The 26,209-nt window shown below is 37.3% G+C and overlaps 1 protein-coding gene and 2 long non-coding RNA genes across 10 annotated transcripts; 1 reads left to right on the top strand and 2 right to left on the bottom strand.

Moving 5' to 3' along the window:
- Window positions 1-1,076: 1,076 nt before the first annotated feature.
- Window positions 1,077-4,516, bottom strand: LOC110681664. 3 transcript variants are annotated; one of them, XR_002503314.1, is made up of 4 exons: window positions 2,970-4,516; window positions 1,750-2,805; window positions 1,598-1,623; window positions 1,077-1,433 (listed from the first exon to the last, which is right to left on the bottom strand). It is a non-coding gene; the product is annotated as an uncharacterized LOC110681664 (long non-coding RNA). The 3 variants fall into 3 exon arrangements; XR_002503315.1 differs by having other exon boundaries at window positions 1,598-1,948; window positions 2,494-2,805; XR_002503313.1 differs by having other exon boundaries at window positions 1,598-2,805.
- Window positions 4,517-9,281: 4,765 nt separating this feature from the next.
- On the bottom strand, window positions 9,282-17,896 carry LOC110681662. Of its 6 annotated transcripts, none has more exons than XR_002503309.1 (7): window positions 17,402-17,896; window positions 17,235-17,318; window positions 16,754-16,829; window positions 14,594-14,943; window positions 14,204-14,399; window positions 11,411-12,522; window positions 9,282-9,338 (listed from the first exon to the last, which is right to left on the bottom strand). It is a non-coding gene; the product is annotated as an uncharacterized LOC110681662 (long non-coding RNA). The 6 variants fall into 6 exon arrangements; XR_002503307.1 differs by lacking the exon at window positions 9,282-9,338 and adding an exon at window positions 10,289-10,961; XR_002503308.1 differs by lacking the exon at window positions 9,282-9,338 and adding an exon at window positions 10,289-10,718.
- A 6,986-nt stretch (window positions 17,897-24,882) lies between these two features.
- Window positions 24,883-25,287, top strand: LOC110681647. Its single transcript, XM_021857795.1, has one exon. The coding sequence runs from the start codon at window positions 24,883-24,885 to the stop codon at window positions 25,285-25,287; it is 405 nt and encodes a 134-aa protein (XP_021713487.1).
- The last annotated feature ends 922 nt before the right edge of the window (window positions 25,288-26,209 follow it).

Below are 26,209 nucleotides of genomic sequence, written 5' to 3'. Positions count from 1 at the left end.
GCTAAGTGGCTTGAATGCTGGTGTGGCTGATTTCAATGTGTGGGATGGATTTGGTAGAAGGGGTGTTTGTTTTTGAGGTAGGGTAGGTTCTTTGGGTTTCTTAGCCTTACTAGCAGCCTCCTGCAACTTAGCCAAACATAGAGCTTATAAAAGGGTAGTGGGGTTGAACATTCTTACAGCAAGTTGAATGTCATCTTCCAGCCCAGCTAGGTAACAACTAAGTAAACAAGGCTCAGATAACTCTATTCTACTAGCTAATGCATTAAAAGAATCATGATATTCCTGTACACTGCCAGTTTGCTTTAGAGCTTTAAGATCTGCCATAGGGTGATCATAGATATCCCCAAACCCAGCAGTTATGTCCATATAATCTTCCCATTTGGGTAGGATTTTATTCTTTCTCTTGATGTAAGTTTGATTCCAGAGCAATAATTTATCCTCAAGGTGAATAGCAGCAAGTTTCACCCTATTTGGCTCCTTCACATTGTCCAGGTCAAAACATTGGTTACTCTTAAAAATCCATGACTTCATATCTAAGACATTGAACTTAGGAAACTCTACCTTAGTTTACCTAGCAGAGTAATGAGAGTGCTTGGGAGGGGGTTCAGAATCTTTATCATTGATTAATACAATTTCAGGGCCAGATTTATGAGTATTATTGGAGACTAATTTTGTTATTTGCACAAATAATCCCAACAATAAGTCATTAAGCTCATAAATAGACTTACAATTTTTATCAATATTCATACTATTTTGTTTACAGGCATTACCCAGTTTTTTACCCTGCTCCTGCAGTAGAGTCTTCATGGTCTTCTTTAGCTTCTTCATTTCAATATTTCCCAGATTAGCAGAATCAGAAGATGATCTTGTCATAGGTATAGTGAAGGATAGGCCGAGTAAAGAACTGCTCTGATACCAATGATACCAACTGAAAAACAAAATCTGATTTTGCTCTGCAAAATGGAGATTTGACAACTATTCCAGAAATCTAGCCAATATGAAAGTAGGGTAGTTTTGGTGGAGAAAATTGTAAGAGAATAAAATTAAGAGTTTTTGAAAGAGAAAGAGAGTAATTAGGAAATGAGGAGATGATTTCATTAATTACTTAAAGTTTTCATTTCAAGGATATGGCATTATAAAGCCTTGAAAATTGCTGATAGGCTCAGCTTACTATAGCATAACAAGTTAAAATAAAAGGACAAAAAGATAAAGACAAATTACAGCTTTCAAGTAATATTCTCCTCAATTTCAGTGCTCATTCCTTCTTCCTGGACAACTGTCCTTTCCTTCTTCTCTTCTTTTTCAGCTTCTTTCCCTTAGGAATTTTCCATCTCAACATCTTCCAAGTCAGCTCCTTTGCTGCTCAATTCTTCTAGCTCAGCCTCAGCACCATCAATTGCACCAAAGTTAAAGCTAAATTCATACCCAACAAACTGATACATCAGCAAAATTAGAAACTTAAATTAATAGTAATAATAAAACCTACAAAAAAAATCAGACTATTAAACTTGAATATTTAAGGACAGAGTCAATTAATTTTGTAATTATTGCATGACTTGAGTTCATGACAATTTTAACATGAATGTTAGATTCTGACCATGATAATCTCCGCAAGTTGATCCACTGCATTCTCACCAGGGAAAAATGGTTGTTTTGTGACAAGAAAAAAGAAGATAAGGATCAATAAGAAGAGGATCACTGAAGCAAGAAGTAGCAAGTATACACTTCATAATATACCAAAAGACTAACCTGCCTACGATGAAGTTCTTCAAGAAACTAGCAGACTAGATATCAATTGATGATGCATATTCTACAGCCCCAAATATCTATTATGGTACTCGGTAAGTTAAGCAGTAGGAGATGCATAACATATGTGATATGTCAATGTCAACCATTCAACATGTCATTCAAGCATCTGTGGTTGACCTCGGCACACTATTCATCATACCTAGATCAACAAAGGGTATTTAAGATGGAAACAAGTCCAATAATCCCACAACAAGGATATAACCATTCTCCTTTCCCAAAAACCTACTCCTCTGCTATACTCCTTAAATTTCATATGTTTGACAAAAGAGGATATAATTTAATAAAACAAAACAACAATTTGACATTGTGCGTAGCACAATTATCACACACCTAACCAAAATTAAACCACATAATATGCAACCTAATACAAATCAATCAAACCCTAGAGTTAAAGCTAGAACAGCTGGTAATGCAATCTATGATATTTCCACTCCAAGTTCATCCATCTTGAATACCATCCTATTTCACATACATCATATAATATAATCAAACCAATAAAAAAAATTAATACATAATCTCTTTTTACTTCCAATAAAATAAAATAAAAATTAAAAAAATAGTCTTAAGTTCCATGTAACAATTTTAACAGCATACCCCATATAATTTATAATATGAAATTGAAAAAAAAAATTAGTAGAAAGAAAAAATTGGAAAAATAAAGAAGGGTAAAAAAGGAAAGTGTACCTAGCATTTTTGAAGAAGATGAAGAGAGGAATTTTAGTCTTAGTGTATGGAAAGCATAATCCATCTTCCTCTACTATGGCTTTGAACAACAGAAGCTCTTAATGGGTTAAAGATGATATTTTTTTCACTCAATAGTAAATAATTCCACAAAAGTGATCGCAAATTCAACCGTAAAATTCCCATAAATTCAACAACAATACCCCAAAACTTGACCAGCAAAACCCCTAAAATTCCCACCGCTGCCTTGCCGTCGTTCAACCCCAAAACACCAACGAGTTCAACAACACTACCTTGAAAAGTTTGACCCCAAACCTACATATTCAATCAGTAATCAAAACCATTAGAATCTGAGCCAAAACCCCCTAAATTTAAGCAATTTCGAGCCAAAACCCCCTATTTTTGAGCAAAAAATCGACCAAACCCCCCCCCCCCCACAAATTCGAACTACAAAAATTGTAGAAATCGAGCAAAATTACCTTAAATTCGAGTAACTAACTACTGAAAATTTATATGATCTAAGCAAGGAGGTTGGATTTTCGTTCAAATAAGTAGCAATTGTTTCGATTAATTGAAATTTTGGGTTTGTACCCAAATTTAGGAGCTTTTCTTCATTTTTCAAGGGTTAGGGTTTACACAAGGGATGTCAAAGTTGAAAATTGGAGAAGAGTTTAATTAAAATCTTCTAGCAATTAAGGAGAGGGCTGAGTGAAGTTCATGGACAATGGAGGAGTGGTGAGTGAAGTTCAGGACAATGGAGATGAGGGCTTAGGAGAGAAAATTAGCTTTTCAATATTTTAGAAGAGAGAGAAGCTTGTAATGGGAGAGAAGCGATAACATGGGTCAAATTTAGAACTTTATTCCCTACTTTTACCAGCTGGCCTTTCAAGGTCAGTTACAAATATTTTGTCAAATTTTAGTTGACCTAGTATTTGTAGCGGGCATTTAAAAGGTCAGTTGCGAGTAAATATTTTATTTTATTAATATAGTTACTATTAGTAGCGGGCATTAAAAAGGCCAATTGCGGGTAATTTTTACTTTTTGAATCCAATTATTAGCAGCGTTCATTACTGTGTCTGTTGCTAATGACTTAGTATTTGTACATGACATTAATTAGGCCAGTTGCAAATAGTGTTTTAGTAACTAACACAAATAACGCCAATTGCTAATAGGGTGCGGATAATAGAAATTTTTCCACTAGTGTGAAGAAGAAAAGATGAACAAGATAGATCAACAAGCATTGCATAAAAGGAAATATGTCATAACAGACATTAAATCAAAGGAGAAGAACACATGAGAAGCAAGTGAAATGTTCAAGATAGATTTCCTTGTGCTAGCTGTGAATTCAATGATGAAAACAAGCCAAAAGCTTCACTGCCACTACAAATTCCTGCACTCAATTCAAGATTGTGTTGAGATTAAGAAATTGAATTGGTGCAAGTATGTGCTTCAAAGTTCGATTTCCACAGTACCTGAGTGGAAACTAAACACCAAGGGTTTTTTCAAGGGTCCACTGCCATTTTTGTTGGTATGCTTTTCTTCTTATTTTTAATTTTTTATTCATAGTTTAATGCATTTTATTCACATGTTATTCATGTTTGTTCAAAATGGTAATGCCATATGTCTAAAAAAAAATTTCCCTTATGCTCCTACGACTTATGACTTGTATTCATATGTTCAAGGATTTTTTTTATGATTGTTATAAATTTTATTGCCTTATGTTCTTTTGTTTGTTTAAAGGATTTTGTATATGTTTGTTTAACATTTTAATGCCATATGTTCATATGTTCAAAAGTTTAATGCCTTATATTCATATAAATTATGACTTATATTCAAATGGTCAAAAGTTTTGGTAATTTTGTTCAGAATTTTAATGCCTTATGTTTGTTTTATTATGTTAAAAGTTAAAAAAAATAGAATAATGTTTTGGTCTGCTTTTTTAAGTGAATCGCTAAACACCGCCCGCAAATTACCATATAAAGGCCACAAATATGACTTGGTGTGACCATTATGCCCATTTTCTAAAATTGAAATAATCTCGGTTTAAAAAATGTGGAGCCGTACTGGCTCGCCGGGGGAGACCGGAGGGCAGGCCGGAGATGCGGGGGACGCCGGAGGTACGTCGTCGTCGACGTAAAACGAGGTAAGTCACCGTTAAAATTCACGGTTTACCGTCGGAGTGGCTCTGGCGCCTAGGATGGACGCCCAAACTGTAGCCTGGACGTCCAAGCCAGACGCCAGAACCACCAGAGTGGCGTCTAGCCCAGACGCCCAGACCACCAGAGTGGCGTCCAGCCTAGACGCCCAGACCACCAGAGTGGCGTCCAGCCTAGACGCCCAGACCACCAGACTAGCGTCCTGGCCAGGCGCCACTCTACTGGCTGAGGCGGCCCTGCCAGGCGCCAGTCCAGTGGCTGTGGCAGCCCTGGCAGACGCCACCCTTATAAATTAATTTTTTTTTTCTTTTTTGATTTTGTTGTTGTTTTTTATTTATTTATTTTTTTTAAAAAAAAAATCGAAAATGATTTTTTAAAAAAATTCGAAATGGGTTTTTTTTAAATTAATTTTGAAAATTCGAAATAGATTTTTTTAAAATTAAGTTTGAAAATTCGAAATGGTATATTTTTAAATTTAGTTTGAAAATTCGAATTGGGTTTTTATAAAAATTAAGTTTGATTATACATAATTATGCTTTTTTTTTGTGTTAATTCTGTGTAAATATAGAAATTAAATGTATTATCCGTTAAATGTATTTATTGTAATATATAATTGATGCAGGATTATGGTGGAGACGGAAATGATTAGAGTGGGATATTTGGACATGATGGTCCATTCGAAGAAGCTCAACAGGCGATTGATTGGGCAAAACAGGTTGCAATTGCAGCTGGATTTTGCTTGGTAGTAGTAACTCATAAATCTCAACGGGATGGTAGAATGGATCGCATTTTGAGATGTGACCGTTATCGCAAAAGAGAAGACAGAGATTTTCGTACAGCCACTCGGTTTGATACAAAGCGGAAAGGTTGTGGGTGTGAGTTCAGAGTAAAGGTTCGACAACTACGGAGTCGTGACGGTTGGGAAGTGATTGGTTACTCTAAATGGGGGTATCACAACCATGAGATGATAGTATATGAAGAGGGTCATCGACAGCTGAGCGGCTTAAGTCCTGCTGCGAAAGTAGTTGTGAAAGAAATGAGTGATGCTCAAGTCAAGCCTGCTAAAATAATAGCATCTGTGTTAGAGAAATTTCAAGAAGACCATCCAAACCGAAGACACATCTACAACGTCAGACAGCAACTCAGGTTTGAACGGTCAGAGGGAAGGAACCCTATACAGCAGCTGCTACACCAGGCACAATCACGTGGTTACCTGTTCTGGTTTGATTCTGATGAAGATACAGCGGAGGTGACTCATCTTATCCTTGTGCATCCTGATTGTGCTGATATGATCAAGTCTTGGCCATTTGTGATTTTGATCGACTCAACGTACAAGACAAACAAGTACAAGTTCCCACTGGTTGAGATCATGGGGATGACACCAACGAACCAGAACTTTCTGATTGGTCATGCAATCATCAAGGATGAGACGGCTCCAAGTTATTATTGGGTGTTGGAGAAGCAGAGAAACTACATCGGGCCTAATGTTCATCCAGCAGCCATCGTCAGCGACTGTGAGGGAGGTCTCTTTGCCCCCATAGCAGAGCTGTTTCCAGAATCGAACCACTTATTGTGCACATGGCACATCAACAACTGCATGAAAGTGAAAGCCTACAACCTTTTCAACAAGAATTTGGAAATGGCAGAGAGATTGGTGAATGGTAAGTGGCGGAAGATCCTACAGGCTACCACAGAGGAAGCGTATGAGCGAGCATTGGCTAACTTCAGGGATTCGTACCAGTGGTGTCCGACACTGGTGGACTATGTGATGCAGCAATGGGTCCCTCACAGGGAAAAGTTTGTCAAATATTGGACAAACCAGGTACTTCATTTCGGGAACACTACAACATGTAGAGTTGAGAGCGCTCATAGAGCTACCAAGGACTAGATTGATTCATCGACCGCTGCTTTGGATACACTGTTCGATAGACTTAACAAGTCAATTGAAACTCAGAAGAACGGCATCAGGAACTCTCTAGAGGACTCCAGACGACGACATGGTACGATGTATAGCCATTTTATATTTAAGATTCTCCATGGTCGTGTGTCGCACTACTGCTTGGGGTTGATTCTCACTGAGCTGAACAGGATGAGGGACTTGGCTGACGAAGTGTATGCTCGGTGTGGGTGTGCTATTTCAGTAACTCATGGATTACCTTGCGCATGCACCATTCACCGCGTTATTACAGAAGAAAGGGCGTCGTTACATGTTGATCAGGTCCATTCATTCTGGAGGACGCTTGTTATTGGTGAGCATGCAGACACTCAAACGGCCGACCGTGAACAGGAGGAGTTGGAGCAGTTTCGTTTGATGTACGACCGAGTGTCCTCCAGCCATCCTTCTATTATTCGTGACGCTACTCATGTACTTCATGACATGTTCCACACGTTTACCTTAGATTATGAGGAACCCGAAGGAGTTGACCGTCCTCGAGGTTGACAACGGCGGAACAGGAGTGCGTTTGAGTATATCCGTGGTCTTGGTCGTGGTCGTGCTCGTGGTCGGACATCGTCATCTAGTCGTAGTCAATCTTCATCGTCTGTGAATATGCCCCTGAGAACTGGTACGTTTTGGTTGTTTACATTGCACATAGTTTTAAAGTGTTACTCCTGCCTTCTTAACTGTCTATAATTATATGGTGAATAGGAAGAAACGATGTTGATCAGTTTCCGTACAAGGAAAGGATACCTGCGATCATCATGCCGTACTTGGAAGGGTGGAATGATGTATTCGGAGATGGTAACTGCGGATTCCGGGTCGTGGCTGGTGTTTTTCAAATGGGCGAAGACAACTACGGTTTGGTGCGTCAGTTGATGTACAGCGAAATTGCCTCTAACCGAAATGTTTATCGTCATGTGTACCAGGATGACTTGGATGGCGCTCTGCGGCGTATTCGGTGGGGAGATGGACCTTGCGGCCAAAATCATTATTTTGACGCGCCCCTAGATCTGTTTGTCGTTGCAAACATTTACAAATGCGCAGTCATGCATTTCGGCCTGGGAGTGCATAGTCAAGCTTATTATCCTTGTACCACGGTTCTCCCTTGGCGGTCGCGTGACTGTCACCACACCGGTCAGAGAGCTAGCTATTGCGTTTCTTGGGTCGTCATACAGACATTTCATCCGACTAGACATGTCATCCGATTTTCCAGTGCCACCGATTATACCTCGGTGGTACAACATTCGCACAGCGAGCGTAGAGGGTTGGAATGCGCTATATCATGACCGGATCCACGAATGGAACACCCTAGCTGCATTTTAGTTTTTCATGTTTACATTCTTCCTATGTAATCTTATTTGTACGTTGCTCTTTTAATGAGAACATTAATCTTTTATATTGTATTGCTTACTGCATTCTATATGTTGCATGGGTAAGTTGCGCGGATCCACGAACGGTTATATCAAAATTTAAAAACAACAATGATAATATGTTTAAGTTGGAAGCTAAAAGAACAATCTAAAATGTTACAAACTTACAACATAATGTCCAATTTAATAAATTAAAACGATAATATTTAAAGTGCTCTATAAATAAAATGACAAAACCATCAGTAATCCCTCCTCGACGACGACTCCCACTGCGCAAGGGTCTGTTCCACTGGCCTACACTGTCGGGGTCACACGCCTCTACTATGTCGCGTGGCCTGAGCTTGTTTCCGCCGCTCTTATCCAGAAACAAGGTACATCCGAGGAGTAGAAAAACATAAGCACTCAGTTGTGCGTCGTGCGTCCTACGTGCACTGGGGTACAAACACCGCTGCAACACGGATGCGATCTTCACACCTCCGTGTTCCCAAACACCTAGCGCCTCGGTGTACAGTGCAGCCCTGTCCACCGCCAACAACTCCGCCAGCAAATCTGCCTGATCCGCATCAGCTACATCACAAAGTCGTTTACCCTCAACACGAATCCCCATAATGGCCTCGACGTCATGTAACATGATCGTCATCTCACCGAACGGAAGGTGGAAAGAGTTTGTATCCGGTTGCCATCGCTCAATGAAAGCCGTGATCAGCGTACTGTCAATCTTATCGTGCATGGTGGCAGGAACGTGATTCACCCCAGTGCCCTCCAGTCGCTCGAACATCTCGCTCTCCGCCGGCCAAGCCTCAGCCCATGTACGCAAAAAGCTACAAGTCTTTTCCCGGGTATGACATTTCAACAACCCCGTAACTGAAGGCCTCTCCTGGTCCTCCCAAATACGGGCAACTATGTGTCCTAGAAAGCTAGGAATCACACTCCCGTCAACAGGCCCACCGGGCACCTCACTCCTAACAACCCAAGAATCATTACCGACCCTCGACCGTTTCTGCTTGCCCCAGATACAGTGGACGCAGATGATGTGCCAGATCTACTAACAAACCTACCACCCCTACCCTTACGCACCTCCACCATATGTGTCTCGTACATGTCATCAACCCTCTGACTGAATGGACCGTAATCATCATACGGTCCACTGCCATCGTCCACATCCTCATCCTCATCTGCGCCCTCCTCCTGCTCCTCCTCCTGGTCACCCTCCTCAGCATCATCATCGTCATCGTCATCCTCATCCCGACGGTGGATCCGTTCTCTACGAGCTGAGGCCGAAATACCACGGGATCTGACATGTCTATGCCCTGACCTCTCCACTGAATAGCTTCTACTAAGAAGCTCTACATTCTTCCCCGCACCATGACGACCCAGTGAATTCTACACAAAATTTTAATATATATAAACATACAAAAATTTATACGAAAAATAGCTACCACTACCCAAATCAAATAAACTAAAAACATACTAACAAATTAACATAATAAAGAAATTAACAAAACACTTAAATAAAAATAATAGAATAAAAAATACACTTAGAAAGGAAATAAAACCAACATAGAAGAATATATATAAACATAAATAATTCATTCCCAATTAAAAGAAATTAACTAACCAAAAACAATATCAATAATAAAATTTAAAATAAATTAACTAACCAAAAACAATATCAAAGTCACAAAAAAAATTTAAAAACAAATCAAAATAGAGAATAAAAATAAAAATGTACAAAAAAAACAAACAAATAATTGTAAACAAAATATAAACATAGAAAAAATACAACAAAATTGAAAAAATTTATAAAAATAAACAACAAAATATAAAAACAATTCAAAAAGATATTACACAAAAAAAAAAAAAAAAAAAAAAAACAATATTTTAAAACAAATATAAAAAAAAAAAAAAAAAAGGGGGGGGGGGGGGGGGGCGCCTTGGCTGGACGCCCAGCCAGCGGTGGTGGCGCCAGCTGCAGACGCCGCCACCAGTGGGCTGGCGCCTGGGCTGGACGCCACAGCCACGGCTGCGGCGCCTTGAATAAACGCCACAACCGTGGCTATGGCGTCCAGCCCAGGCACCAGCCTACTGGTGGCGGCGTCTGCAGCTGGCGCCACCACCGCTGGCTGGGCGTCCAGCCAGGGCGCCCCACCTCCGTCACGGCGGTTTTTCCTTTTTTTTTTTTTTTTTTTTTTACAAATTGTACCTTGCCTCCTTGGGACCTCCTTCCCTCCGCCGCCGCCGCCAATTCCTTGCCTTGCCGCCTCGACATTGCCGTTGTTTGAAATTTTTTTTTTAGAGAGGTTGAAAGAAGATGAGCGATGAGAGTGTTTGTGTTTTTTTTTTAGGTCAAGGGCAATATTGTCAAACCAAGTGAATTTTGTGGGCTTTATGTAGTAATTTGTGGGCGATGTTTAACAAATCCCTTTTTTAATGGCACCGTTGTTGTATCGTGATCGAGTGCAAAAAAGAGGTATTAAGCAACCAAGGACACACCCAATCATTTTCACATGGAATAAAAATATGAATCACGAGAGAATGAAATTGGAGGGAAAGTCGCAATTTGGATACAAGGAGAGTGTCCACATAACAACCCCATTATACTCCAATACTTACAAGTGCAATTGTTGTTGAAGGTGAATTTCTCATAAGTAACTTCATGCCTTATAATGTCCTTATTTGGCCTCCAAACATAATAAAAAATAGTCTCATCATCTTCATACTTTTGCCTCTTGAAAACTTGAAATGCCTTTTTGCAAATTATTCCTTAAAAACCACATACACAGAAATAGTATAAATCTCCCTAGCGTGTATGAGCAAACTGACATTAGCTACTGCAAGATGACGGGTTACCCCTCAAAATACGTAAATATTGCTTACTTTCTATACTCCTCCACTCTAATATAACAGGAAATGTACTATAAAAGTCACTCAAACCATCTGTTTTATTCAATCTATTAGAAATAGAATGATGTGTTGTTTCACTCCTTTGGGATGACAATACTCCACCTGAAAAATAATCCCTTTAATAAGCCGAACACCATTTTTCTTTTATATCATATAGGTGATTTAACAAATCATTTTCTAAACACTTGTATTTTGTAATCATTTTATTAAAAACAAAAAACAACAGACTAATAAACAAAATGATAACATGATTGTTCCAGTTACAGCAAATAATGTTCAAAACATATAACATAATGTTCATATGCACTTGGTAAACATAAAAAGTAAGCATGTTGAAATTAAAAAATTATTAGTTCATATGTAAACAAAGGTTCGTTCATATCTTAAAGCATGAAATTCAAATATCTAACAACAAAGTTCAAAAATAAATGAATCATGTTAATTTCAGTAAAATGAAGTCCGCAAATATGTAGATGTAATAGTTCAGATTGAAAACAAAGAAAGTTCAAAATATAAACTCAATAGTTACAATCAAATTTAAGAAAGCTTACTTTGGTTAGTAATGTTCAAATTGAGCAAGGCTTTCACAGTACTTGAGCAAATAATCGAAAACTTCTGGAAACCCTTTAAATATTCTTAGTCCTCGTATATTGATCTTTGAATTCTCACCAAGGTGCCAAGTGCACAAACGGTGCCGAGTGCTTGGAAAATTTTGTCGAATTGCTACAACAATTGAAGGGGCTTGATCAGTCATTAAGGTTATGGGGTCTCGACATCCTCCCATAGATCTCATAAAAGCCTCGAACAACCATACAAAACTTCTGGTCTTTTCATCAAGAACAAAATCCATTCCAAACATGACATTATTGCAATGATGATTCATACCAATAAAAGAAGCACAAATCATTCCATATTATTTGATTCTATATATAGGTGGTATCAAAGACCATCAAATCACCAAAGGCTTCATAATCCCTTCGCATTGTTCCATCCCTCTAAAATACACTACAAAGGGAATGATTTCCATAAACCTCAAACTCATAATAAAAGTTACTCTCTTTCGCTTGTCTTGCAGCAAAAGACTTGATCAAAGCATTACAATCACCACCTTCTAATCTGCCAGCTTTTTCAGTAGCTAAAGCATTGTAAACATCAGTAATAGAGTATCATAGATTAGGAGATCCACCTACTTCTTTCCCAAAAGCATGAACAGAATCTGTAACCCTAACCCCACTAGCCTTCATAGTACTAATGAACTTCAAATGCTCACCTTGAATTATCCTTTAAGACCTAAGAAGATGTCTCTTCTAAACAGGTATCATAGCATGGTTGTGATCCATATTATGTTTAACAGCAGTCCAAACACCCTTCTCATCAATTACAAAATCAATGTAAGCTTCACAATATGTAGGGTAATCCAACTTAGAAAACTTCCTAGGCACCTTATAAGAAGTATCCTTCAAACCAGCATTTAAACATAGGTAGTTTCTGCCTCTCCAAACACTTGAATTACCAACATATCGAATTTTCCCCTTCCTAATAGTAAATCCATGCCTAAATGCATAATCACTATACATTTCATATGCCTCCGCATCACTTTTGACTTGTTTTCACTTCAATTCAGACACTTCACTTTCCTTGTAAATAAGTTCATACTTATAACCTGCAATAAACAAACACAATGCATAACAAACATTACTGTAGTTCAAAAATAAAACAAAAAAGTTCAAAAAAAGAAAATCGATGTTCATAATTATTTGTACAATTTTCTTTTTAAGAACATACATGATCAAAGGTTCAATAAAATGACAAAAAGGTTCATAAATATAATAACAATGTTCATAATAATGTTAAACTGCTAATAATACAACTTATACGAATTATACACAAATAATATTCATAAAATTAATCACAAATTAATAAAATACAATAAGAAATCAAAATCTCTTCAAAAATTTCAGAAGCTTATTAAAAATAGGTCAATAGTTTGATTAATTCATCAATTAATCAATTAAATAAATACAACTAATTAATCATAAATATTATGCAATGTTAAGAATCATATTAAACTTCAAATTTCAGAAATCAAATACAAAACACATTCAACTACAATATACGTATCTCTTTCGAATTTTTAACATAAATTGTTAAGCAAGAAATCATATAAACCGAAAGTTCAGAATCAAGAATTCAGAAACAGTTTAATAAACTAATGATCCAAATCATCAGAAATAAATAAAATACAATAAAAAAATCAAAATCTCTACAAAAATTCCAGAAGATTATTAAAAATAAGTCAATAGTTTGATTAGTTCAACAATAATAAATAGAAAATACAACTAATTAAACCTAAATATTATGCAATGTTCAGAATCGTATTAAACCTTAAATTTCAGAAAAATCAAAAATCAATATCATCAAATAACAAACCTAATAATTATACAATGAAATCAAATAAACAAAACAAAACCTAATTATTCAATGAGTTCAAATCAACTGATAAACGATAATTATCAATTCAAATAATTAGCGATAATAAACAATCACTTAAATATTATATTGAAAAAATCTAATTAACAAAAATTATAAATTAAATTAAGAAATCTAACCTCCACTATCAAGAACTACAGGAACAAAAATCAAATCCATGGCCAAGAACAACACTTCAACAATGGTGATAAGAACAATGAAAAAATGAAGAGCGAAAGTAAGGAGAGAGAAAATTGAAGAGAAAAAACTAGAGGAGAGAGAAAATCGACGAGAGAAGATTTTTGAAAGATAATGGAAAAGGAAAAATTGAGAAATTAGGAAGTAATTAAAAGAGGAAATAAACGCGGGAAGAACGCTGCAAAATAAGAAAGTTCAGCTGGGAAAAGAAGAAGCTACGTGGCAGCGAGCTATTGTATTGCACACAGAATAAGGTGCACCATGATTCACCTTATAATCGGCTCGGCTCGGCTCGGCTCGGCTTTAACATATACAATTGAAGTCAATGACATTACTCACACCAACCATATATTATGTTGTTATAGAAAATTCTTAATGACTTTATAATATAAAATATAGTTATTAGCACAACACGACACTTTATATCTGGAAATAATGATGATATTTTCATAACAATAATAAAAAATAATACACCTTAATTAAGTTAGTTCATTGAATATTATATGATTAGAAAGGTTGATGATTGACTGACCTTTGGATTTATTGTATTTTATAATTGTACTATAGTATAGTTTTGGATGAATGTATGTTATATATAACTTGCAAGTGGACAATGGACAAATCAAAACTATTTAAAACTTTCTAAATGAATTAAAAATAAAGATTATGAGCCTTACAACGTGTTGTGGAAAGGAGAATCGTTGAGGATTTTAAGGTGACCTAGACTAATATTTTCTCTATGGACATTGTGCTCTGGATCAAAATTGGTCAAATAGATGCCACAAGGCGAGCTTTCTGAATTGATAGACACCTCCAATGCTACATGATCCACATGCTCTTGATTAATAATTTCTTGTCCAAACAAGCAACTTCCTGCACCATGAATACACCAATTATCATAAAGCTTGCGAGAGAATACATTTTATTTGGTAGTACTTCATTTTGATTTCTCAATCCACCGCCTCGCTCCTTCCTTTTCTGTTGCTGCACTAAGCCTTTTGAAAGAAACTTATATACAGAACTCATGCAAACAAAATTGACAACTGAAAATGGACAACTGATCAAACCTTGCAACTTTTCTGTTGTACTAGCATATTCACCTTGATCTTTTCCAGCTATGCTTTTTGGCCCATTATGCATCTCAGTTTCGAAGCTAGTGATGGTAGTTTAGCAGGCGTTGCCAATTCAGGCGGCAAGGCATCTAAATTCCTTGCATCAGTCTTCATTATGTCACTTGAATTTACTGTGTATGTTGATTAAGAGCATGAGACGAAAGACAAGAAGAGCTGAATGATCGTTTTATATAGAATACAGCTGAATGCAACTGGCCTGTATTTTCTTGATCATCTTTACAAAGCATTAGAAGAATTATAGGTACTCGTTTTGTTAAGAGGAGTGCAAGATACTTCTATTGTTCCTGCATCATTGTCCAACAAAAGATCCTGATGCTTGAGAAAAATACTCAAAATTCTTCTTTATTAAACCAACAGACATAGCTACATAGATTACAGGAAAATTTCAGAAAATAAGTTATAGCCTTCTTAAATGAAGACAATAAGATTATGAAGAGAACAAGAGAACAATAAATCCAGCAGAACAAAAGCATTGGGAATGAGCAAAGTGATTATAATGCATAAAAGGGTACCACTCAAAATGGATCAGAACATATCAGAACATAATGCGTAAAAGGGTACTACACAAAGTCAATTGTTTGCGAATCACGGAACTGATCAACATAAGAATATTCCCAACTATGTGCATTCATCTATGGTCCATTCATCTATATTCCCTTTTTTATCTAAGTTATCATTAGGTTTAACTAAAGAAAGATATACCTTGTACCACACACTGCATAAAATTCATAGAGCCCATGTACATCCAAAAGGGGAAGTATTTTTAAAACCAAAAGCATGTCTCGGAGAAACGGGTGTCAACAGCATAAAGCATAATCCAAGCATTTAAGGAAAAGACAAGGAACACAGACTACAATGATTAAATGCAGAGGCATTAAAATTTTTTTATAGACATCACGGCAAGTCAATATCAATATCACAGAGATTTAATTACAGATCAAAGAGTCAAGAGTCAGATACAAAGATGTGTTGAGAAATTTCAAAATTTTCAACATGGACTCAATAGACAGTTAAAATTCCAGTGGATGTTAATTAAAGATGCATTAAGTAAACAAAAATATGTCAACATCAAGTGTGGTTGTTATTTAATTTAGCAGTCTCTGAATTCTAACTTCACATACTCCAATAAAATAATAGCAAAAATTAAGATGAAATCAGATCAATAACACAATATACAGGGAGAACAGAGCGCCAAATCACTTATGCTCAAAGATTAGATATCATTACACATGTTACATCTATATACTAGACAAACACACATTTATAAGCTTACAACTAGCAAAGACTAGGCTTTTCAAGCATACTATTCCCTGCCGTAATTCACTAGATTAGCTCTAGAAAATTTAGACTATAACAAGCACATTCACAACAATAAGTACTTAATGTCAGATCACAAAATTATCCTTTCCAACAAACCTCAGCACCACGAGTTATATGACTTTGATCAATCTGCTTGCATTACTTACACTAACAAATAATTTGGGGCCAAATGGGGTAATTTAACACTTCCGTAAACAATTGAACCAACATTCAAATTTCTATAGTATAAACATGCTTCGTGCTCAAGCACTATTCTTCTTTTTATCAAATTATAAAATGGATTTTGTCACAAAATATATATATAAAATAAATTATAAATTGGATATATAGATAATACATATAATGTTAAAGTTCTTCCTTCAACTTAGTTTTTTAGCAGCTAAATAAGTTAAATACCACTGTGTTACCCCAATTAAATATTCCCAGATGACCACATAAGTTAATATTTTTTATTTTTTATTTTTTTAAATTCCTAAATACATAGTACACTGCCTCATATAGAGTAGTAACCACCAGAAACACAAAAAGGTTCATAGCAGAAACATAGCCAAACACCCAACAAAGGGAACAATGTAACTAATGCAAACACAATAGAAGCAACTTCATAATATACTGAAGTTGCCTGTAATTATACGACATCCTGTAACAAAATAGAAGCAATTTGGTTACCCATCAACACTCTTGAAGTCCTGATTAATCATCAATAAGCACAAACCTTTGAAGAAATTAAGCAATGAAATAAACAAATAACCTACTTGACAATAAAGATGTTACCTTTAAGCAAATCATCACACCAGATTAGCACAAACCTTTTCGGAGTAGTACAACAACATGATCACCAATAATTCAACTGCCAAGAAGCAACCACAAATAAACAGAAAAATTCGAACAAATACCCAACCATTGGTATCAACTATTTGTATCAACTAGTTAATCAAATTAGTCACTAAGCAATAATAATAAATAATTTAATCTATAATCAATAATTTAATCAACATCAAGTCTAACTACTTCAAATTTGTTACATAGAAATTTATACATTTACCCAAATTATCTAGGTTTGTGGATCATTTTTGGTGATAATCATTAGTATTTCACAGCGACAGCTAGATTGTCCGAAAATTTGCAAAATATTATGCGACAAGAAACAACAATAATTTTGAACCAGTCAAATCGGCAAACCTTTGAGACGATATTGGGAAACAAAATCAACAATAATTCAACAAAGAATCTCCAGAAAAAACAAAATAAATACCTCTTAATCAAGCTGTCCCGGACAAGACCAATAGAAGGAAGAACCTTCTCATCATACTCCAATCTGATGACGGACCCTAAGAGTCTGAAAAATATGAGGAAGACGATGTTGATCAGGGCAAGAAAAAACCCTAATAGTAAGATTCACTATATGAAGATCCTTATTACCAGAAATTGATGAAAAATTGTGAGGTCGAGTACGAATATCGAAGGTGTAAGGCTTCAGAAGCCATGGAATTCGGACATGAATACCTTCGCCGACAGTTTCATCGAGAACTCCGCAAAAACGGTCGAAGATGATGGCCTTTTCGCCGCTGTCGACGGTGTAGAGGGAGTAAGGCTTTATTTGGTTCTATATTAGTAAAGGAAAAGAAGAGAAAGGATGGGAAGGGAAAAGAAAGGAAAAGAAGGGAAAGAAAGGTGATTTTATTTTCCAATATTTGGTTGAAGAAAGGAAATGAAGGGAAGAGAAAGGAAATTACTTTTATTTTTCTCTTTCCAGTCAAATTCCTCCAATTTTGGGAGGAAAAGAAAGCCAAAATTTTGTTAAGAGACTTTCCTCTCACTTCCCTTCCTTTCCTTTAGATTTTTATGTCATTTATTCAACCAAACATGGGAATATGATTAAAACAATTTCCTTTCTTTTCTTTTCCATCCAAATCCCTTCAACCAGAAAGGGCCTAATAGTCCTTCAGACATTCTAAAGACTCTAACAAACAAGAGAATAAAGGAATTAGGGGGTGTTTGGAAAGTGGGAATTGAGGGTGGGATTGAGAATTTTAATCCCAATTGAACAAATAAGCCTTGTTTGTTTGGTGGGAATGGGAATAAAAAAAGGGTTTGGGAATGGGATTATTTAGAGGTGAATTCCCACCATTTTATTACCTAGGGAGGGTAGGTAATAAATGGATAGGAATGGGAATAGGGGGAAAATGACATTTTTACCATTAATGAAAAGAATGAAATAATAATCTTAGTAAGGGTATTTTGGTAAAATTGTTATTTATTCCCTATATATTCCCACCCACCATCAAAACAAGTTATTGGCATATTTTCATGTATTCCCATCAATTAATTCCCAATCCCAATCCCATTCCCACCTTTTAATCCCTAAACTCCCATTCCCATAATCCAAACGCCCCGTTAGGTTGGTGAAATGGAGGAGATTGAGTCGTAGAAGTGAGAGATTGAGTTAGCAAAATGAGAGAGGAAAGAGGAAAGAATGGAGGATATGAGTGTTTGACGGCTGACTAGGAGTGTGAAACCCTAATAATTAGAAATGGGCTCCTCTTTCCAGCTGGGCCAAATATTCTTAACGGGCACATGGTGTCATATTTTTCGTAACGGACACCATGTGCCCGTTACGAATAAATATTTATTCGTAACGGACAATATTTTGCTCGTTACAAATAATATAGTATCGTAACGGATACATAGTGCCCGTTACAAATACTATATTATTTGTAACGAACAATATTTTGCCCGTTACGAATGTATTTAATGTAACGGCATAGCTTTGCCCGTTACAAATAACCCGTTACAAATGAAACTTTTTCCACTAGTGTTTGAATTTCTATAATAAATATTACCCCGCATAGAGGACAACTTTGTTGAGGAGTTCAATCCTAAATTTTGCCCAAGAAGTTGATGAGTGTTTATATGAAGCTTGGGAAAGACTTAAGGATTTACAGAGAGGATTCCCCCAACATGGGCTAGCATAGTGGCAGATAATCCAAGCTTTCTACAATGGGCCTGGATATAATCAAAGAATATATCAAGCAATGTTGTCGAAGAGATGGCTATTCATAAGTTTTAATGTGGGAATCCAAGAGGATTTGCTAATAAAGGAAAATACTAAGTAGATTCTATATCCTTTCTACAAGCATAATTGACCTATATTAGCCAGAAACTAGACAATATTAATATTCTAATTCATCTTCAGGTGCTAATGTTTTTGCTATTGGTACTGTTTTGGGTAAAAATACCCTATCCATGTGGAATAATCAGATAGGGACACGTGTCAAGCCTTGGCAAGTCCATTTGGGCCAATTTCCATCTTACACGTGTCAACCTCAGATACTTACTAGAATTGCGGCCTTTAAGGCCCAACTCCCAAGAAAATCGTAAAACGGCGCAGCCCACTAAATCTAGGTCAAGTGACCTAAGAGAGGGCACATTCCCCTATGACCCTATAAATAGGGAGATATCACCCAACTTTGGGGGACATTCAATAATTTATTACACCTACCCTACACTCTCTTATCACCCGGAGTCTCCGTTATTTTGCAGGTACACATGAAGTCGAATCAGTCTCTGAGTTGTAACTCCCCCGAGGGACAAAAACACCAAAACATTTGGCGTTGTCTATGGGGAGGGTACCTCAAGGATGGTTCAAGAGTCTGTACCGGCTCCTGACCCTAAGGTTCATCAACCGGAGGTCTTTACAGACTAGGAGGAAGATGATCCCCAGGTCAAAACATAGATGGCTAGAGATGGGTCACTCATCTCTAGGCGCATCCATCCCAGAGATACTCTAGAACGAGGTAAAACTCAGACGGGTACAAGCAGGCCCCCTAGTCAGCCGGAAGTGGAAACCTAGTCGGCAAGAGGTTAGGCTCCAGTCACCAGAGACAAGCTCATGAAATTCATGACCAGTTTCAAAGGTAAGATCAAGGACATAATAAAAAAGAAAACGGCTGCTAAAGAAAGGGTCATCCGGCCAAAAAGTCTCCTCGAACTGCGAGGAAGAAGTCAGTCAAGGAAAGGCAACCTACTTTACACCCCAATGACAAGACTGCACCTGCCATTGACTGGTCGAAGATCCTTCTTCCCCAGACGGGCACAAGGAAGGTCATATGTGCTATTGAGCCGGATGGCACCAAGAAGACTTACACTGACGCTTGACATGTCATCGAGCAAAATCAGAGCCAGCAGTTGTCTAATTCAATCTCTGCCTCGACCTTTCCAGACAGCTTCAAGAATACATCTGCAAGGAATTCTCAATCCTTCCATGAGATCCATACAGGCGGTAATACCGTCCTTTTTGGACCTCAGATGATTGATAATGCACTGTACGTACCCCTATGGTCTACTGTCCCTATTATCCTCATTTCATGCAACTGGCCCTCTTTGGGGGTTAGGTAGCATATAACGTCCAACCTTTGGACTGGCAGCTCTGTCTGCTCAAACTTGGTGAACAAACTTTTGCGTTCACCAAGGTAGCATATAACATCCAACCTTTGGACTCGCAGCACCGTCTGCTCAAACTTGTTGAACAAACTTCTGCGTTCACCAAGGAGATAACCGAGGCGGCACAGCCGACCAAGGTTATGAATGTGTTGGTAAGTGCCTATAACGGTTAGGCGGTTGAACCCGGTGAGAATCCAAATTGAGGGGCTGTCTGACGAGGTAGCCTATACAGACTTCTTCAAGGATCTGAAGAACGCGTCAACCTTTAAGTTTGACCTTGTCTAAAAGAGGGTCTTCACCCTTCAAGAGGTGGAGAGCTTTATTCAAGCCATCGACCTCTGTTTGTCTAGCTATCAGTCGGATTCCACAAATTCTGACAAGAAAATGGAGAGTCGGCCAGCTCAACGAGCATAGAAATTAGAAGAGAGCAAAAAGAGAAAAGAAGTTTAGGCGGTTGAGGAACCTGACCAGCCGTCCAAAAAGAAAAAGCAAGAATTTAAACCGTATTTCTGACGGTATGAATTCAATAAAGACTGTTATACCTTCTTTATAGAGAGATGAAAGATCGGCTGACCATTGAGAAGACGAATCTTATGAAGATCGAGTTCCGTTCAGTCGCGGAACAAGAATAAATACTGTCATTTCCACAAGAAAGTAGGCCATGACACCAACGACTACTATAGTCTTAAGTGGACGTTGGATCTTTTGGAAGACAAGGGCTTGCTGAAGTGATGAGTGTCATTTATGGCACTCATTAGGTTCTTTTTAGGATGAATTTAATGCTATTCTATAGCACTTTTACTTAGCTTTTCCTTGATTTTACTTCTTATTTCTTTTAGTTTGCATTTTCTTAGTTGGATTTCTTTCTTTATGCATTTATAGGTTTATTTTGTTATTTTCTCTTGTATTTTCTTGTTTTCCTTTATTTTTCAGGTTAAGGTCGTAATCCAAGTTTCCCGAGGCCTCTTCCCAAGTTCAGCATTGATTAGGATGTCTAGTGTTCTCCATTTGAAGCTCAAGCATGGAGAAGTGCAAGTTCCTGAAGTCCTTGAATTGTGCATACAAGCCGTGGGAGCATGATTTCTAGTCTTGAACCCGCAAACATGGAGTTTAGGAACTGCATGGTCCCGTGTTTATTAAGAGTATTAAGTGGAACGCACAAGGAGCATCAAAATAATAGGGAAGAAGGCTCTTCTACTCCCAAGCGTGGGCGCGCGCGACCATGGCGCGGCCTGGTGGCGCGGGCGCGCCTGTCTGGGTCCCTGTTCCGTACCCAGTTTTGCGCGGCCACGCTCCCCCTTATGGCTGGTCGCGCCTGTATGGGTTTATTTGGGGATGATCTAACTAAATTCTCTTAGTTAGTTTTACTATATATAGATTTTAATTCTATTTTAAGGGAGAGGATCAAGAGAGAGGAATTAGAGTTCAATTTTTCAAAAATTAGAATAGAAATTAGGATAGAATTTTAGAGAGAGAAACTCTAGATTGTAGTGAAAGAAGTTCTTGATTGTTGATTGATCATTGAAGATTGTTAAATTCTAGCATTTCCTCCATTGAATTGAAGCAAGTTTGTAAGGATTTCTTTTACTTTAATGCAATTTTTAGCTTATCATTTCAATTGCTTTGTTGATTGTTCAAGTTTGAATTGAATTTGTGATTGAATTAGTTCTATTGATATGATGGTGATGAAATTGTTGATTAGCTTAGTTTTGAACTTAATTTCAATGGATTGTGAGTAGTTCTCTTGCTAGGGGAATGGTGAAGCATGTATGACTGATAGATTGATGCTAATTGGGGGAAACGGATGGAGTTGATGTTGTGATTAAACCGGTTGATTGATTAAGTGCATGTGTGTGATTAATTGAAATGTAGCTAACTTTGATTTCTTACACTAGAATGCATTGTAAGCTTGCATTGATACGGAAAATTGATTTGTGGCTTGCTTTTGTCGATTGAGTAGGTTTGCAAGGTTCCTAGTTAGAGTGTCTCGTAGTTGGTGCTAGCTTGAACTCTAGGAGATTAGCTTACCTTACTCTCTTGATTGCTTAGTTGATTTTCCTAGCAATACTTGACTTAGTCATCTCCAATCCCAATTAGCTATATCCATTCCGAGTTCATGCGGATCCTAACCCAAGTGCTTGTTAAATTTGATTTCAATTTGATTGTTTTGAATACACACACCACACTTTATTGCTTGGAAATAGCTTAGCTTTGACTTTAGCATTAATTTATCATCCCTAGTGGTTTGACCCTAGACTTACTCTATGCTTTGTATAGGGGTGTGTTGAGAGATTATAAAATTTGTTTTGACCAAGGGTAGATTAGTTTTCAACGACCCAGTCTTGCCTTAGGGTAAAAAATGGCGCCGTTGCCGGGGAATGGCGTAGATGATTGCTATTGTTGTTGAGTCTATTTCACCTTAATCTCAAAAATACAAAAATATTTTTCTCTTTAGGCTACATTTGTAGCTGTGCTATTGATACGTGATTTGAGTTTTTGTATGCGTAGGATAAGAGGAAGGGCTTTAGTGCCATTTGATCCGGAAATCGAGAGAACAATAACAAGGATAAGGGTTGCTAATCGTTCTTTGAGTCCAAGATCTCCAAGAGACGAAATTCACCAAGAAAGAGAAGAAGAGGATCAAGTAAGCATGGAAGATAATCCAAGATTTTCTTTAAAGGAGTTGGGAACTCACGGTGTATATAGGTTTGAAAGTGGGATTGCATTGCCAACAACATCGGCAAATGACTTTGAAATAAGACCGGTCATGATCACTTTGATTGAAAGGAGACAATTTAGTGGGGCTAAGATAGAGAGTCCGCTAAACCATATCTAAGAGTCTGAGAAGTATTGCAACACTATTAAAGTGAATGGTGTTTCTCAAGAGTTCATTTGACTCAAGTTGTTCCCCTTCTCTCTCATAGGTCGAGCTTTATAATGGTTGGACAAAGAGGTCAAGCCAAATTCTCTTAGAACATGGGATGAAGTTACCAAGGAATTCTTGTCTAGGTTTTACCCCCAAAAGAAAACGACGGAGGCAAGGGCTTTGATCCAAAGTTTCAAGCAAAAACCTAGTGAGAGCTAGTATAAAGCTTGGAAAAGGTATAAGGAGTATCAAATAGAATTTACCCATCATGGAATCCCAATCTATCAAATCATTCAAATTTTCTATGGAGGTTTGAGTCCTCAAGGAAAATCGTGTCTTAATGCGGGAGCCGGAGGCCCAATCATGAACAAAACCGAAGAAGAGATTGTGGACATTATAGAAGATGTGGCGCGCCATTACATGGATTGGTAAGAAGGAGAAAGAGAGTCTTCAATCAAAAATGGATCAACAGTTATTTGGTTGATCACCTTAACGCCATCAACAATCTATCCACTCAAATTGCAAGTTTGGGGAAGGAGATGAAAACAATCAAGGACAAGCTTGATATGCAACTTCCAATGCACAAGGTCATCCCTCCCACATTAAAGGGAGAAGTTTATCTTCTAACTCTACTCCTCTTTCTACTTCTAACAATATGCCCAATGGATGCTTGTGTTTGTGATAATTGTGGGTCTTATGACCATGATGCTTCTACTTGTTCAAATGGGTTTCAAAATCCTGATGATGGTGAGAGTAATGAATGTGAACATGTGAATTTTGTCTCATACAATAACAATGGTCAAAGGTTTGATGGACCAAGAAACTTTGGAAATAGAAGTTCTCACCAACAAGGTGGATATGATAACTATAAGAATGGTAATTATAGGAACCAAGGAAACCAAATTTCCGAGGCAACTATAATAACCAAGGTTATGGCAATCAAAACCAAGGCCAAGGTTATGGAAATCAAAGCCAATCTCAAGGCTTTGGTGGCCAAAAAAAAATTTTTGACAACAATCAAAATCGAGGCAATTGGAACAATCAAAATAAGGGGAATTTTCAAAACAATCAAAGGGGACCCCCACCCGGATTTGGTCCAAAATCTCAAGATGTTGGTGAAAATTCCTATTCTCAATCGTCTAAGTCTAAATTGGAGGAGATAATTGAAAATCAAACAAAAATCTTGAATACCTATATGGCGGTGAGCGATAAGAAATTTAATGAGATCATGACACATAAAAAAATGCTTGAGACACAAATCACCCAACTAGAAAACACTTTCAAAGATTGTGCTAGTCATTCTTCATTGCCTTCTCAAGGAGTTGATCCAAAGAAACCCGTTTATTCAATCATCACAAGGAGTGGAAGAGTTCTTGAAGAGAGAGTTTCTAGGGATTGTGAGGAGGATAAGAAGAAGATTGTTTCAAGTGAGCAAAAAGAGAAAGATGTGTCAAGAGATGTGAGCAAAGAAGAGAGCCATGAGAAAAATAAGAGTGATGAGGGAAAGCAAGAGGAAGTGAGAAAACCCGACCTTCCATATCCCCAAAAGTTTATGGGGAACAAACTAGATGAATAATTTGGGAGATTTCTCGAAATGTTGAAGGAAGTCCATCTTTCTATCCCTCTTACCGAAGCCATGACCCAAATGCCTAGATATTCCAAGTTCCTTAAGGATATCTTGAGTGGCAAGAGAGATTGTAATGAGATAAATTTGGTGGAACTTGGTGAGTGTTGTAGTGCTTTGATTCACAATGAGCTGCCCAATAAGATGAAAGATCTGGGTAATTTCTCCATTCCTTGCAAAATCAAGAGTAAGATGTTTGAGAATGCTTTATGTGATTTGGGTGCTAGTGTAAGCATAATACCCTTCTTGGTCTTCAAGAAGCTAAATTTAGGAGAACTTTGTCCTTTCAACATGACTTTGCAATTGGCCGATAGGTCCATTAAGTTTCTTAAGGAAAGAGTTGAGGATGTTCCCCTAAAGATTGCAGTTTATTAGTCCATGCCTTTTATGATTAAGGACGGCTTTTACTCAAACACTTGCCATTATTCACAAAGAAGACTTAATCACAAACTAGCACTCATAAAAACCAAATTTCCAACTTATCCACCACAAACTCCATCATACGTGATCAATTTGCTTCACAAAAAACCAAGAATAGAAAGAAAATGAAACGAAAGGCCAAAAAACTATAGATGTGGCTTGAAAAGAAGGTATAAGGCTCAAATGGTTGCAAGAAGGCAAATGGAAACCCAAAAACAAATATGAATCAAACTAACCTAAAAATGAAAAATACCACCCCGAAAAAGGTGCCTTTGTCCTCCCTAGATAGCTCGGTCTCGGGTTTAAGAATCATACATCAAGCTTTATAGATTAGGTTTGCAAAGTCAAGGACCCCATGCCGCTCATGAAAGAATATGATGGAAGCTTGAACAAATATAAATCTCACATGGTTGTATCAAAAACTCACTATGGTTGTCAAATTGAAGATAGGGACCAACTACCAACATGCCACAAACAAGTAGAATCCGGTTTCATGATCCCCCTAGTTCTAGACAACTACCTTAGCATGCTTTATCCTAGAATCAACAAACGTATCTCAAACCGTGCACACCACTACCATTTAGGAAGAAAAGCATTCAAGTATACAAGTCCAAATGTTATTATGTCCAAAGCAAGAACAAAACAAAACACATTGCAAATTTGCCTTGTTAGAAACAAAAATCTTTTTGGAGTTTTCAAAATAAAAGAACATTGAAAAGCATATACAAAGGTGCATGACATATATGAATCAACATCCCACCAAACATGATAGAATACCCTCCCCCAAGCTTGAATGAGACAACATGCTCAATCATAAGGCATAGAAACCATGGGAGGGGAAACAAGGAGATCAATCCAACAAACCAACATATGTCCA

This window comes from Chenopodium quinoa, unplaced genomic scaffold (assembly GCF_001683475.1).
Source record: "Chenopodium quinoa cultivar QQ74 unplaced genomic scaffold, ASM168347v1, whole genome shotgun sequence".
NCBI lineage: Eukaryota > Viridiplantae > Streptophyta > Magnoliopsida > Caryophyllales > Amaranthaceae > Chenopodium > Chenopodium quinoa.
Note: the sequence above shows the minus strand (reverse complement) of the source record. Positions and strands in the feature narration are given on the sequence as shown.

Coding starts and splice junctions, on each gene's coding strand:
- LOC110681647 (XM_021857795.1), top strand. CDS start 24,883: ATGTTGAAGGAAGTCCATCTTTCTATCCCTCTTACCGAAGCCATGACC.